We start from the raw sequence: 15,555 nt of genomic DNA, 5'->3' as shown, positions 1-15,555 counted from the left end.
TATGGATGTGAGAGTTGGACTATAAGAAAGCTGAGCGCCAAAGAACTGATGCTTTTGAACTGTGGTGTTGGAGAAGACTCTTGAAAGTTCCTTGGACTGCAAGGAGATCCAACCAGTTCATCCTAAAGGAAATCAGTCCTGAGTGTTCATTTGCAGGACTGATGCTGAAGCTCCAATACTTTGGCTACTTGATGCAAAGAACTGACTCATTGCAAAAGACCCTGATGCTGGGAAAGACTGAAGGCAGCAGGAGAAGGGGCTGACAGAAGCTGAGATGGTTGGATGGCATCACCGACTTGATGGACATGAGTCTGAGTGAGCTCTGGGAGTTGGTGATGGACAGGGAGGCCTGGCGTGCTGCAGTCCATGGGCTCACAAAGAGTCGGATACAACTTAACTGAGCTGTACAACAGTAGAAGCTTTCCCAAGTGGTTTAGTGGTAAAGAATCCATCTGCCAATGCGGGAGATGTGGATTTGATCCCTGCGTCTGAAAGATCTCCTGGAGAAGGAAATGATAATCCCATGGACAGATGAGCCTGGAGGGCTACAGCCCAAGGGGGTGGCAAAAGACTTGGACATGACTGTGCAACTAAACATTGGAAGGGATCTCTGGGGAGGAGATCCACACCCAGGAAACAAATATGGGCTCACCTGGGGTCACCCAAGTATTAATACTTGGTGCATTCAGAACACCACAAAGTTATCTGAGGTCAGCTTCACAAAAGAATTCCTTTTGCCTTTTATCCTAACTCTCCAATTTCCTTATCAGAAACAATACTGATCAGAGGACCACTCAATGAATGTATTCACAGTAAACACAAGACACTTTACCAGGTATAAACAACAGAGGAAAAGGATCCATTTATTCAGTCACAGTTTTAAAAGCTGCTGTCACCAAGCCATACTTAACACTTACTTAAATAGCTAAGAATTCAGAAAGGTGTTGCTTTGGAATATAAACAGTCCTACAAAAGCCATAATATGATGCAAAACCTCTGGGCTTTGAAGAAAGGAAAAATAAGCAACTGATTTTAGATCCCCAAATCTCCATTAGTAAGGCTTGCCATTAGAATATGATGTAACCACCGCCGAGAGAGATTGGACTTCCTTTCCCCAGAATAAATGAGTGTGAGTCAAATACAAGCCCAAATCAATTTCATGGATCAGAAAACCTTTGCACAAGGTACTTGCTATCAATACCTGCTCTTTTGGGTCAATGTCAAAACAGCTATATAGCTTTAAAATTGCTTATATAGCAGCAAACATATTTGCAAGGATGTAAAAGCTCCCTAGATCCGCCTCTCCTTACACTACTTTCACAGGTTGGCTAACATGTCTCGGTACAGCACAGGGACGGCACTAAAGTCCTCTCCCAGTTCGATCCTTGCAAAGGCAGGAAAGAGTTCTGTGATCAATGAGCAATATCTGCCATGGCTACAGGTAAAGATGAAGGGCCTCACATGTCAATTTGCAATCCCTGTGTAGAAAAAACTACAAAATAACAGAAGGGCAGGAAAGAGAAAAACACACGTGGTACATTACAGACTGCCACTGAATGTTTCCATCTGTATGCACACAGGGGAAGTGAATAGCCTCATACTAACAGAGATACACAAGGTATGTACATCCTACCCAGGGCTGTGAACAGCCTACGCTAACAGAGATGCTAGCTAACAGAGACTGTCAACAGACAATGCCCCTGAGTGGCCACATGTACCTTAATTCATCCACTGCGTACTCTGCTAGCAGAGAAGGAACATGATATCATCCAGAAAGCCAAGTTCAGTTCTGTTGCGCTACTTCATTAACTGGGGATCTCTGTTCTCCCCGAGCTCCAGCCCTCCTATCTTTTCTCAGGGTTGCGTGGGGTTAACTGACAGTATAATTATGCAAGTGCTTCTTTCACAAATCTTAACCAACAGCTACTAAAAAAAGGTACCACTTATACTGTCCTATGCGCTTAATGCTTTCCTGGTGCTTTGCATACAGAATTTCATTCCATCCTCACAAGGACTCTGGGAAACTTAAACCCTCATTATCCCCATTCTACAGATGAGAAAACCAATCAAGTAGGTTCAGGGCCAAGTTAGTACAGGCCAAAACTAAGATTCACTAACTTGAGCCAGTTAACCTGACTGACAGATCTGTGCAATTCTAAGAACACGCATTTGCCACTGGCTTCTTTCATCTGAATCCACCCATCTCAAGTCTCATTTTCTCAAAATCCTATTAAAGGTCCCCAGGCATCTGAGAGTTATTTCCACAAACTACTTTGTTTATCTGGTCAGAGTGCTTACAGTTCCCCCAGATTCTCCAAAAATCAATTTTCCCTCCGCTCAGCATCTCGAGCGAAGGCAGAAACCTCCAGAGCCAGCAGCTCCCTCAAGTCGGTTAATTCACTGCAGTAACTGAGGTGTTTTTCTTTTAAAGAGCACATCTTAAAAAGTGTTCAGGAAGAACTCTCCTGCCAGACTTAGCCACCCTCCATCACATAAAACAATTTCAGCAGCTTCTGCACAAATTGACCAATTGAGAAAATGAGGGGCTGATGCCTAAAACTGTCAAGTGATTTTCCACACCCTCCACATATGGCCCCTTGCACACATGTAAGCTGAGAAAATGACTAGTTTTAGAAGAGAAAACAACTAGTTGGGAGAGGAATGAAAGAAGGCAGGCATCGACTGGCAACGTGTTCTAGAAAACTTAACTTCTGCCTAAGCATATTTGGAATGACGTGATGCACAGTCGACATCTGATTAATCAAGGGTAACTGACAGGATAGTCAAGCAGTACCTGTCAAGCAAGCCCAAGTGGCCATGTTTGGTCCTTCTCCTAGATCAATCTGCCCAAAGCCATCCCCAAGCAACAGATCTACGCTCGGCTCTCAGAAGCTCTGCTGTCCTCCACGTATCTAGGGTCACTGTCAGCAGGACAACCCAAGCAGAAATGAGACTGCCTAATTCTTCTGGGTCAACCCTACAGCCAAGGGCATTTCTGATGCAAATGAACACCAGATTCACAGAATTTAGCCTCAAGTATTCCATAAGAGAAGAAAACCAAAGATCTGTGACCATCAAAACCTAGTCCTGCTGCCACGTAAGACATTTGACCTTTAATCAGAATATGTCATTTTCAGCAATAAATACCTTGGTGATGAGTAACAGAAAGCATACATTTAGCTTCTGTTTTCAAAGATGGACTTCAAACACCATGACAACATATATTATATACATCCCGAATTCTCTTAATAAAGATGCTGACTTTGAGAAATGTGTCTTTTAAGAGGATACAATGTGACATTTCTAGAAAGCACATACAAGGATGTCACTGTCTTATACAATGTCCTGTAATTTTTCAATTTTTCTAATTTTTGTAATTTTGTTCAGTTTCCCTGATGGCTCAAATGGTAAAGAATCCACTCACAACACTGGAGACCCAGGTTCAATCCCTGGGTTGGGAAGATGCCCTGGAGTGCTACCCACTCCTGGATTCTTGCCTTGAAAATTCCATGGTCAGATGACCATACAGTCCATGGGATCACAGAGTTGAACATGACTGAGTGACTAACACTTTCACTTTTTTTATCAGTAGTCAAATATGACTACCACCACCTAGACACTGAGGATTCAGTAAGTAGAGGAAGGATGTAAGTCCTGCCCTCAGAGGGCAAAGAGTAGAATCTAATCAGGCTCTAAATCATAAGAGAACAATTCACATAGATGGCATATTATAATGACAAAAGGAGCTGGAATTAGGGTGAAGAAATCACCTCCTCACCCTTCCAACTGCTCACATCAAAAGCAACACACACTACTCCATCCAAAGTCTAGGTTTTCCTATGTTGCTGTTGGAAAAATTAAGATTCCTGATATTTCTGTCATGTATCAGAAATCCATACATAGGTGTCACGTGTGAAAATATTACTGGGTCAGGGATTTTATGTGAAAAAATAAGCTCCTTGGGAAGGGGACATCTCCAGTATTACTTTACTCACATTCCACTGTAGTGGTCACTGGCCTTCCCGTATCATCCCCCTCTTGGGTAGTTTGGTCACAACAAAGCGACCAAGGGCCCTAGTTCCTCAAAGTGAAACTTTTGTAAAAAAAAAAAAAAAAAGTAACTTTTTTTAAATTGAACAAGCAACTGCGATTTAGATCAGCAGAAAATCTTTAGATCAGCAGGAAATCTGCCACGTTATGATGAAGCATCCAAGTAGCAACCTACGTGCAGAGCCAGAAAAGGACAGACCCAGGACGGCTGAACTTTAGGCAGACAGGAATGACGCCACTTCAGCCAATGATGGGCTCCGTCGCGCTAGCACATGCGCACACATACATATTTACACACAGCCCATTTGGGCAATATAAAACCTCAAACAAGCAACAGCAATAAGATTTAAAAAAAAAAAAAAAAAAAAGAGTGTCCCTCGGGTAGAAATCTAGAAATCAGGCGTGCTGGTGGCAAACACCTCCAGGGATCAGCTGAGTATTGTAAATAACCACTGCGGGCCAGGTGAGTGCCCCTCTCTCAAGGGGCAGCCACTATTTAATTCCAGCTTACTACTGTCTCGAAGGAAGACACGTGCCCTGGGCTGCTGTACCTGCCTATTTTCCAGGAGTTATTCAAAAGCAGAGACATTACTTTGCCAACTAAGGTCCGTCTAGTCAAGGCTATGGTTTTTCCAGTAGTCACATATGGATGTGAGAGTTGGACTGTGAAGAAGGCTGAGCGCTGAAGAATTGATGCTTTTGAACTGTGGTGTTGGAGAAGACTCTTGAGAGTCCCTTGGACTGCAAGGAGATCCAATCAGTCCCTGAAGGAGATCAGCCCTGGGATTTCTTTGGAAGGAATGATGCTAAAGCTGAAACTCCAGTACTTTGGCCACCTCATGCAAAGAGGTGACTCATTGGAAAAGACTTTGATGCTGGGAGGGATTGGGGGCAGGAGGAGAAGGGGACGACAGAGGATGAGATGGCTGGTTGGCATCACTGACTCGATGGACGTGAGTCTGAGTGAACTCCGGGAGATGGTGATGGACAGGGAGGCCTGGCGTGCTGCGATTCATGGGGTCGCAAAGAGTCGGACACGACTGAGCGACTGGACTGAACTGAACTGAACTGACCTAGATTTTTACAAGAAGCCCTCATGAAGGCAGGACTCTCCATTTGTTTTCCTCACCACTATCTCCCCAGTTGCCTGGTGTGCTGCAGGTATTCAGGACCAACTTGTTGATGACATAAATGAGAAATGCTCCAATTTTTAATTCAACCTTTTTTTCAACACAGTACAGCCAAAAATGCCAGATGCCCCCTGCAGAGCTCCAGATAACCCAAATGACTGTCCCTTCTCCGCTTCTCTTTTCCAGAGCACGTTCTGGAACTAGGTTGGGTGGTTCATTTTAGATAAAGAACCCTGCCACCACTCTCCCAATCCTAAATCACATTCAGTAAGTTTTAAAAGCCAGGCATAACTTCATCGGCATGAGCAAACTTCCAATCTTTTTTTTTAAACAAGGACTCCAGGAGAAATGAGGTTTCCTGTTCAAAAAAAAAAAAACCCAGCTTACAGGCATTTCATTAACCAAGATCCACTCACTACCCCATTTGCTAATTCCCTCAGGATATTCTGCAGCAGGGTTTGAGAAATAATGAAAGGGTTCTTAGTGCCTTAAAAAAGCCAACTGTCAGAGTAAAACTAACCAGAAGGACCCCTGACAAATCACATTATAATATGGACTGGGCATTGGACCTGAGCGTAGCAGAGAAGTCACAACCTCTGAAACCATCCAGTGTGGAATCAACAATCCCTAAAATACCAGAAGAATGTTTCTTTAAGGGTGAGGAAGACAACCCCAAAGAAACCTAGGGTCTTGCCCAGATTCCACAGCTGGCTTGGCAGGCTTCCATGGTGAGTTCTAAACTCCAGAGGAAAAATCCAGAACCCAAACTTTCTCCAGCCAAGTACAACTTCCCTTAGACATTTTCCTGAAGTCATAACTTGAGCCTGCAGCCCACATGTAAATGATAGATGGGATGATAATAATACCCCATTATTATAACATAACCATCTTTAACACCCCAAACAAAAGTTCTCGAATTATAAACTAAACCAATTTAGATCCTTTTGAAGAGGAGTCAGAAAATACACCAACAAACTCACTCTATCCACAGTTATTATCAGCTTATTCAGAAGCTAAAGTAATTTGCTGAAAGGTCATCTCTTCAATGTAACCAAGTAAAATCCTATACTAATTGCATTACTTCCATATTTAATTGTAGCAAATACAGGAAGACACCTTTATTTCACCCAGTGTTTATGGTACTTGGCTTCTATGGGAAAAGCAGTAGCATGAAATACAAAAGGCTGGGTCTTTTAATCTGCCTTCCTGTGGAATTAGGAAAAACATCTTCCAAATGAACAGAAACCATTCTGATTCAAAATAATTCTGAGAGACATATTTTAGCTACTCTCACTAAGAACAAAGGTAACCTTGAACAAGGGACAACTTCCTTTTGGTTTCAGTTGCCTCATCTTTAAGTGAGGATATTCATGGTTTCTTCCAGAGGGGATTAACGGAATAGAAAAAACTCACACACAGCAAGTGCTTGGTGAGTGTGGGCTGTTATAACCAATGTCACCACTTTAGAGATTTAAAAAATGAGGCAATTTTCTCAACATAACATAGAATTTCAACTTGGACCTCTGAGGTCCTAGTGTAGTTCCTGAATAAGAGGTGTGTATAACTGGGACTCACACATCCGCACTACCACCCAACCCCACTTCAATAGGATGTTGAGGAATTTGCCCAGTGGCATAGTGACATGCCAGCTAACCAGTGACATAGCCAAGGCCATGGCCAGCTCTTAACCTCCACATTCATTGAATCAAAACACTTCAGGAAAAGTGATATTTAAAAAAAGAAAAAGAACAGAACTCATTTGTTATAAATAACTATGGGCTTTGAAAATAAATCCTTTTGATGACTCGTGACTAACTTGACTTGAAAAGTCAATGACACTTCCTCATTAATCTGGATTATGCTTTTATATTTGGTAAATGGCTAACAGCTATGTCTCCTATCCAAATTATTCTACACTGATGAGTTTATCTGTCCCTTCTCTGCTTAAGTACACTGCAAAATTCATGTGGCTGAAATGGTGTCAGAAATCAAATACCTCTTGGATTCATCTAATAGCTCATATGGATTCCTCAAAAGTATACCCACTGCAGTATCAGTTGGCAACCTGTTTCCTCCTCCTCCTCGTTAAGAAAACAGTATCACAGACTCAAAAATAAGACCAGTTGTTCTATTTTCTTACATGGAAGTGTTACATATTCCATGAACTATGCTTTCATTGCTTCTTTCTTAGTTGCTAAATTTCAGCAGCCAACTGTGTCACTTTGCTGCAGCCCTGAAATAGCTAAGTTGAGTAGTTTAAATTGTATTCTGTTGTTTGGTCAGAAAACCATCATGCTGATTTGTCTGAAAAAACCTGATTAGAGGGCAGGAGTTTTGCACACACAGTGCATGCTTCTCTCTTGTATATGCCGCAGGTCTGAATCCATGAAGATATGGAGACAAGGGCATGAATCCATGAAGATATGGAGACAAAATAAAAGCAACACCCAAAGACTACTGCTTGCTTTCTGGTAGTGGCACACAACTAAAATCCAGAAATGACAGTCACAGGTAGATCCATTCTCCTTAAATTCCACACAGCACAGAGGCCTTAAAGGGAGGATGGGCATTCCAGGGTGCAAGACCAAGCAACACTTTCTACAATGCGTAACACCACACAAGGACCTGGAAGATTCACATGGTACATTTTAAGCCTGCAGATACCATTTCTCATCTTTAAGCAGGCAAAGAACAGACCTCCTTTGAGGTGGGAGTAAGGAGGTATCTTAGACTTCACAGAGGTGGTCTCATTTCTTTAAACCTCAAAACATTAACCATTTTACTAATTATACATGAAATGTTCCTGTGCCAGCCTAGCTTGCCCTCAAGAGCAAATCCAGGCACAAAACTTATCATGCAAGTTTATATAAATTTTTGAAAATGTTTTTGTTTTTACATAGTTGGTTTTTTTAGTTGTTTTCTCCTTTATTTATATTCCTACTCAACTCTCTTTGATACACAAAAAATAAACGTGGTTACTTTACTGAGCACTTGCTGTTCACCATGCACAGAGCTAAGTCCTTTGGCAAGCATGCTCATTCCAAGCCTCATGAAGACCTTGGAATTCAGGGTCCTCACACGATGCCATTTTGCAGAGAAGAGAGGGGGGAAAAAAGAAAGGTACAGAGAGGTTAAGTGACTCATCTAAAGCAGTACAGCCAGTAATGGCACAGACCAACTGGCCTGAGATGATATTCTGATGTATTTTAAACAACTTTCCATAGCTACCTGGTTTAGAAAGGAAAGAAACGGTATTAACAACGTTCAAAAAGCTAAGATCATGGCATCCGGTCCCATCACTTCATGGCCAATAGATGGGGAAACAATGGAAACAGTGTCAGACTTTATTTTGGGGGGCTCCAAAATCACTGCAGATATTGACTCCAGCCATGAAATTAAAAGACGCTTGCTCCTTGGAAGAAAAGTTATGACCAACTTAGACAGCATATTAAAAAGCAGAGACATTACTTTGCCAACAAAGGTCTGTTTGGTCAAAGATATGGTTTTTCCAGGAGTCATGTATGGATGTGAGAATGGAACCGTAAAGAAAGCTGAGCATCAAACAATTGATGCTTTTGAACTGTGGTGTTGGAGAAGACTCTTGAGAGTCCCTTGGACAGCAAGGAGATCCAACCAGTCCATTCTAAAGGAAATCAATCCTGAATAGTCATTGGAAGGACTGATGCTGAAGCTGAAGCTCCAATACTTTAACCACCTGATATGACATGCCAACTCATTGGAAAAGATCCTGATGCTGCGAAAAATTGAAGGCAGGAGGAGAAGGGGATGATAGAGAATGAGATGGTTGGATGGCATCACCGACTCAATGGACATGAGTTTGAGCAAGATCCAGGAGTTGGGTGATGGACAGGGAAGCCTCGCGTGCTTCAGTCCATGGGTTCGCAAAGAATCTGACACAACTAAGCAACTGAACTGGGATTTCTCCTTTCCATAAGCAGATAAAACAGCACAGCGATTCTCCTTCAATGTGGAAGTTGCCTCCCATTGTCCACCCAAAGTACAGCAGCCAAATGAAAGTGAAAGTCACTCAGTTGGGACTAACTCTTTGCAATCCCATGGACTGTATAGTCTATGTATGGAATTCTCCAGGCCAGAATACTGGAGTGGGTAGCCTTTCCCTTCTCCAGGGGATTTTCCCAACCCAGGGATAGAACCCAGGTCTCCCACACTGCAGGCGGATTCTTTACCAGCTGAGCCACAAGGGAAGCCCAAGAATACTGGAGTGGGCAGTACAGCTGGAACACTACCCAATTCAGTTAAGAGGGCTTCAAAAAGAGCAATCAGGCACATCTAGAACCTGGCGAGCTAACTGGCACTCCCCTAATCAGCCCTCAAAACACTTCTCACAGTGTTTTTTAAAGTAGTCATATCAAGTGCTGTATGTAGTCCTAAGAAATTTCGAGCCTGCAACGGCCCGACAAGCCAACTCACATAAAATTCTGTGTGTGTGTCGAAACACCAAACATTTTGCTATGAATGATACCAAGGAAATGGCCTTTCCGATTAGAGGTGTCCTTACAGGAGGAGACTTGCACACGGAGCCCTCTAGCTACCTCAAGCAATCTTGCACATCCATCAGTGATAAACCTCACTGCCCTTCTCATCAGAGGAGAAAACCCACAAACTTACCTGTTACATATTTCGGTCATCACGGACTTTTGAAAATGAAATCCACCTACATTACCTGCAGACCTTTTTCTTTTTAAGACAGAAACAAATCCTTGGTCTTGAAAATTTTTAAATAAAAAGGAATTGTAAGGAAAAAAGCAGGGAGAAGTAAACAGGGTATTTAAAATATATATCATTTTTCAAGTGATTTTTAGGTTACAACTGCACAAAAGTAAGAGTGGTTCAAGATGGTGGAGTAGAAGGCTGTGTGCTCACCTCCATGGAAACTAAAACATTCAAGAGTCAAAGCACAGTCTGTAACAGGTAACTTTTTTTCACATGTGCATCTGATCTTCTGAGGGCACAGAACACTGCCATAGTTCTGGGCCTGGACCTTATACAAGCAAGAGAATCACTCCCATTTCTCAGGCAAACAAAGGTATCAGATCATTTAATCATCTGGGATTACTTACTGAGGGCCTGATGTGTGCCCAGGCAACCTCATTCTGGTTCCAATGCCTCATTCTGGTTCCGCAACAGCCGCAGAATTCCAGAAGCAGCTCTCACTGCCTGTTGGGGGCAGGCTCTTCTCAGAAGAACAGTCTCACTTTCCCGAGGCCCTCCCTGAGTAGTTACCAGCTTTGCCTAAATCAAGCTCAGACAGAGAACTGAAAAGTGGAGGCAGGGCACTTTCTCTACACAGACAATCAAAAACGAAGTTTCAGGTCATTACCACCCATCACCTAATAATGTTCAATCTATAACCAAAGCATAGCAAGAGCTTACATAAACTAATTTTTGAAATGTGACTCTAAGAAAGATATGCCCTAGGATTAAAGTGTTAATGACAATTTTTTTTCAGTTTTGCAACTCAAAAAGCACACCCCTATTACCACTTTATCCTGCTTAGCAATGACACTGTGTTGTCCTGCGTGCTGTAACTAAAATGTTGAATGTTATGTATTCAGGTTTTCTTTTTTAATTTTACCATAAAAGAAAATAGGAAAAGCAACAAAGCACCAGCAACATTTAATTTCTTTCCTCACCCTAGGTCTGGCTGACGTGTCCAGATTGTCCTTGTGGTCAAGAAGTTTCTAGGAAAATGAGGAGGAAAAGGAAGGAAGTAGGAGGAGATCTCTAACAGCAATTGCTCTGGGGCATCTTAAATGCTCTTTCATGAGAAGCGAGAAGGTTCATTTCAATTAGTGCCCTGATATGTAACTGATTATACCACAGAAACTTGGGAGTTTTTCAGAATAGAAATAGAAAGATGAAATCAGAAAGGGTTTTTGTTTTATTTTGCTGTGTTAAATCATCAGCATTCCCTGTACTGCCTCATGTAAACAACATTATCTTTTACTCTGTGAAAATGGGTCCATAATTAAGGGGAATTGCCCAGAGCTTCACAATTGGTTAGTTCTTTTTCTCATTTCAGCCAGTCTTCCCAATAACCCTTCTGCCTCCACCAAGAGCAACTTCCCTACTTCTTTCTGCCATGTCTATTTGTACTAATATTCTAACTTCATCAACTCTGTGACATGAACAGTTTAGAAGGAAACAAAAGAGTTTATTCCATCACAGCATCAAAGGGACCCAGTTTCAAGACTAGACAAAGATCCTTCGTTTTCAAACAAGACACTTTGGGAAAGGAGTTGGAGGTGCGTGACTTCTCACTCCATCCCTCAAGAGTAAGACTGCTGACTTATATTATTTATGTGTCTTTCTAATAAGGCCATGAAGGATGGCCACCAGGACCAAAGCATGTACATGCAAATATACCAAGAGCCAGCTCAGAGGGAGACTCTCGAGACATCAATCACAGGCCCTCTGATTCTGACACATCCAAGGTACACAGCAGAGCTTATCCGTCTAAAACATTTCCAATATCAGCCTCCTAGATGTAATTATCCTACAAAACATACCAGAATCATAGAGAAGGATTTCACTCTGAGGGTGGAAAGAGAAATCAACTTAGAAGAAAATTTTTTGTAAGCTTCTTTTGAAAGCTTAAGAATATAAAATACACAAAATGTTAACCCTTTCAAGTAACAATGTATATGCTGTAAAAATTCCCAATGATTAGAGATATATACCAAATGCCTATATGAACTATGGATAAGATTTGGAATAATGGGGTTTTGGGGAGGTGGGTAATGGAAGAGAAAAAATTGAGTTGTAATTGTTACAGCTGGACAGAGAATTCTCAGGGTCCCCTTAAGTTTCTCCATTTTCATAAAATTTTCCATATGAGTATTTTTTTTAAGATGTCAGAAAACAAGATACTATGCACTACATCATGTAAATAACCCTTATGCTCTGCAAAGTGGAAAACATCACTCGAAACAGTAAGGGTGATGCGGATCCCACAGCTGCCACACCGTTGTTTCCCCTCTTCTGGAGAAACACTCACTCCAGAACGATGTTTCCAAAACCTTTTCAAATCACAGCTACCCTGTATCCTGAACAGGAGCTGAGAACAAAACGTTATCAGAAAAGTTGGCGCGATTCTGAGAGGGAACACAAAATAACAAGGGATTTTGGTTAAGATGTCACAAGGAGGACCCTAACTCAAACCAGAAGCATCTTTATCCCTGGTACCAACCAGACAAACGCTTTCCAGGTTTGCGGGGGGCGTCCCAAAGCGAACTCAGGTCCCCACCGCTCCCGGGCGGTTTAGAGCCACCCAGGAGGAGCAGGGCGGAGCTGAGACCGCGTCTCCGCTCCCAGGCGCATCTGCAGCTGCCAGCCGAGCGCCCCAGCCCCATTCCCACCGCGGCCCCAACCGCACCGAGGCGGCCGAATCCGACGGGCGGAGGTGGCGGGAGCCTGACAAGCGGCTCGGGGGCGCCCCCTGAGGTCCAGCAGCGTCACGGCACTTTCGGAAACCCCAAAGCCGACGTCTCCGGCTCTGACATTTTAACTTTGGTTGCAAAGCCTGCCGCTGCACCCTCTCCGGCGGCACTCTTCCAAACCACAACCCTCCTTCCCCGGGCACCGCTGCCCTTTCCCTTTTAGACACCCTTTGGCTCCCGGAGTACGGAATGGGCTCTCTGTTTACCTCGCAGCAAGGGCAGGCATAGGAAATGCGGAAGATGAAAACTGTCCCAGCTCGAAACAGGCGGCATCACTGGCGGTCCAATTTTGGATTTTAGGCTTCCTCAGACATCAGGAAAAAGAAAAATCCCGCCTGGCCCACTGACTGTACACCCGAGTGTAAAGTGAACGCCAGAAGTGGAATCAGAAATTTCTTGTATTTCGCAAGGCTGCTAGGCTGCTCTCTGGCTGCTTCCCACTGCCCCCATTTAAGCGTGACCCTTACACAGCTAAACCCCAGTGTGTGTGCGCCTGAGCCCACTCTGCCGGCAAGTCCAAGGCAAAGAAGAATCTAGAAGGGGCAAATGGTTAACACAAATGCTGAGGAGTGGTGGAGGGAATGTTTAGGAGTAAATGTCAAAACCGCCTCCAGCCCCCGGTGGAGGCAGGAGCCTGGTGGACAAACCCAGGCCTCAGGTCGAGTGTGGACACACGTCCTGGCTCCGCATCCGAGCTGGGATTCAGGACTGTGGCAGGAGTTCTGTGCGGTTCCAGGGACAGGAGGATGCGCTAAGGGAAAAGAAGGGTGCCGAAGAAAAGACCATGCTTTGCCTCTCTGCCCCTCGAGGCACCCACTTGCCTGCAAAGGGGACCCTCGCTGCCAATCCCCGAGAGCAAGCAAGAGCGCCCGCACCCTGCTCCAGGGCGCACGACGCAGCTGGGGGACCCGTTGCACCAAAATCTGCGCTCGGGCCACCAGGGGACAGGCAGCTGTGACCAGCGGGAGCATAAACATGGGAGGGCACGTTCCTTTTTTCTGGATAACCCCCACCTCTGAATATCCAGGATCTGGTGGATAAAAAGGCAGAAAAACGGGGGCTTCCTTGTCCTTAGGAGAGCAAAGGATTAAAAATGAATGGTCCCCTTCTTCCCACCCTTTCCCCGACTAGGAGAGGGGACGTGGCCTCCACCAGGGAGAGGGGAGTCGGACAGATTCAAGGGAGCTCGAGGCTGCAGCCTGGTGTAAAGGGAGCTGCAAGAGGGAAGAGGGAGGCAGCTGGCCTCTGCTCTCCCCTAGCAGAAAGAAAAAGGCGGGTCGGCCGATGGAGGGCTGGAAGTGGAGGATCGCCGAGCCGCACACCCTGCGTGTGGTGATTTATTATCTTCATCAGTGGTCAACAGTGTTCCTGTCTTAACCCGACCAGAAAGGTGCGGGTGTGGGTCCGCCAGCTGCTAACAGCCTGCAAAAAGGCAAAGACGCAGGTAGCCAGGGCGCGAGGCAGGGCTCGAGACAGAAAAAAATCCGCCCGGGAGCGAACAGCAACCCAGCCGCCGACCCGCCCCCCCCGCCCCACTCCCCTACCCGAGCAGCCCAGCCAAGCAAAGGGGGCCGCGGGCCCGGGATGAGGGAGTCACGGATTTCCCTAAACCTCCTGCTCCCTGCTCTCCCACCGCGCCCAGGTCCCCGAGCCAGGAAGGTTCCCTCGCGCCGGCACCGAAGCGCAGCCCCGAGCTGAGGTCGTCCCTGACCCCCGAGACCCGAACGCAGGTTGCTCCCGACATCCCCAATTCTCCACGGCCAGCCTCGAGCTTCCACTCCACGAACATCAGCCCCTCCAAAGAGTCGCGGAGCAACAAATCCAATCTTCCCTTCTGAGCTCCTTCAATCCTCGCCTGAGCGGGGAACGCACCCAGGGCCCCCACAAACCCACAGAGGCATCCTCCCCATGGCCCCACTGTCCCCAACAGCCTCAGAGCTCTAGCTCTGCTGCACAGCGGCGGAGCAGCGGAACGAGTCTTCTCCCGACTCCGGATCCCCCAGGCCCCCAAAGCCGAGCGAGAAATAAGACCCCTGCGGCTCCCGTTCCTCTCCCCGGCCAGCTCTTTGCTTCCACCCTCCCCAACCATAAGCCTCCCTAAATTACGCCGCCACAGTCAGCGGAGCGGATCCCTCTCTCCTCCCCGGGTGCTCGACCCCTACTTAACCCTCTCCGGGGTCCCCGGGACGGGCGCCTGAGCTCTATGCCCCGGCTGCAACTCCGCTTCCCCCTCGCGCGCTGGCCAGGGCCGCGTCCCCTCGGTGGTCAGCACTCACCGGGGAAGCACACGACATAATGGAGCACGGAACTGGTGATTTTCAGGAACAAAATCCACCAACACGGTTCCAGTAACCTCCGCATGTCCGAAAACGCACATCGAAAAGAGGAAGACAGGGGAGGTAAACTTGTTGAATAAGTTCTTGCCTCGGTGTGAGCCTCCGCTAAGCCCCGGCTCTTCGCCTGCTCGCCTGCTTTAAGGGGGCCCCGCGCTCGGCGGCCCGAGTCCCCTTCTGGAATCTGGGAAGCCGCCGAGCGCCCCCCGGAAAATCTCAAAAAGTGGCCGAGAACGCGGAGCCACGCTGGGGACGATCCTCGGCGGAGAAGGGCTGCTTTATGTTCAAAAAGGAGCGAGTCGAGCGGGCAGGGCGAGGAGTCGGCGGGCGGCGGCGATGCCCGGAGCCCCAGGCAGGCAGAGACCGCCGGCGGCGGCGGCGAGTAGCCGAAGATCCCCAACTTGAGTCGGCAGCGGAGCCCGAGAGCAGGCGGGCGGCGGCGGGGCTGAGCGCGGCGCGGCGTCTCCGGGCTTCAGGCAGGCAGCTCCTTCCAGGGCCCCGGGAAGGAAGGAGGCATGTTTGCAAGCGGGGAAGGGGAGGGTAGAGGCGGGGGGAGAGCGA

The 15,555-nt window shown here is 46.1% G+C and overlaps 1 protein-coding gene across 3 annotated transcripts in view; it reads right to left on the bottom strand.

The window, feature by feature from the left end:
• Positions 1–15,331, bottom strand: part of PTPRG (protein tyrosine phosphatase receptor type G) — a 768,152-nt gene extending 752,821 nt beyond the window's left edge. For all 3 annotated transcript variants that reach the window (XM_040246532.1, XM_040246534.1, XM_040246533.1), the window contains exon 1: positions 14,938–15,331. In XM_040246532.1, the coding sequence (XP_040102466.1) occupies positions 14,938–15,022 (85 nt within the window). In that variant the 5' untranslated portion in view covers positions 15,023–15,331. The remainder of the gene's footprint in view (positions 1–14,937) is intronic.
• Positions 15,332–15,555: the final 224 nt, after the last annotated feature.

This window comes from Oryx dammah, unplaced genomic scaffold (genome assembly GCF_014754425.2).
Source record: "Oryx dammah isolate SB20612 unplaced genomic scaffold, SCBI_Odam_1.1 HiC_scaffold_9, whole genome shotgun sequence".
Lineage (NCBI taxonomy): Eukaryota > Metazoa > Chordata > Mammalia > Artiodactyla > Bovidae > Oryx > Oryx dammah.
Note: the sequence above shows the minus strand (reverse complement) of the source record. Positions and strands in the feature narration are given on the sequence as shown.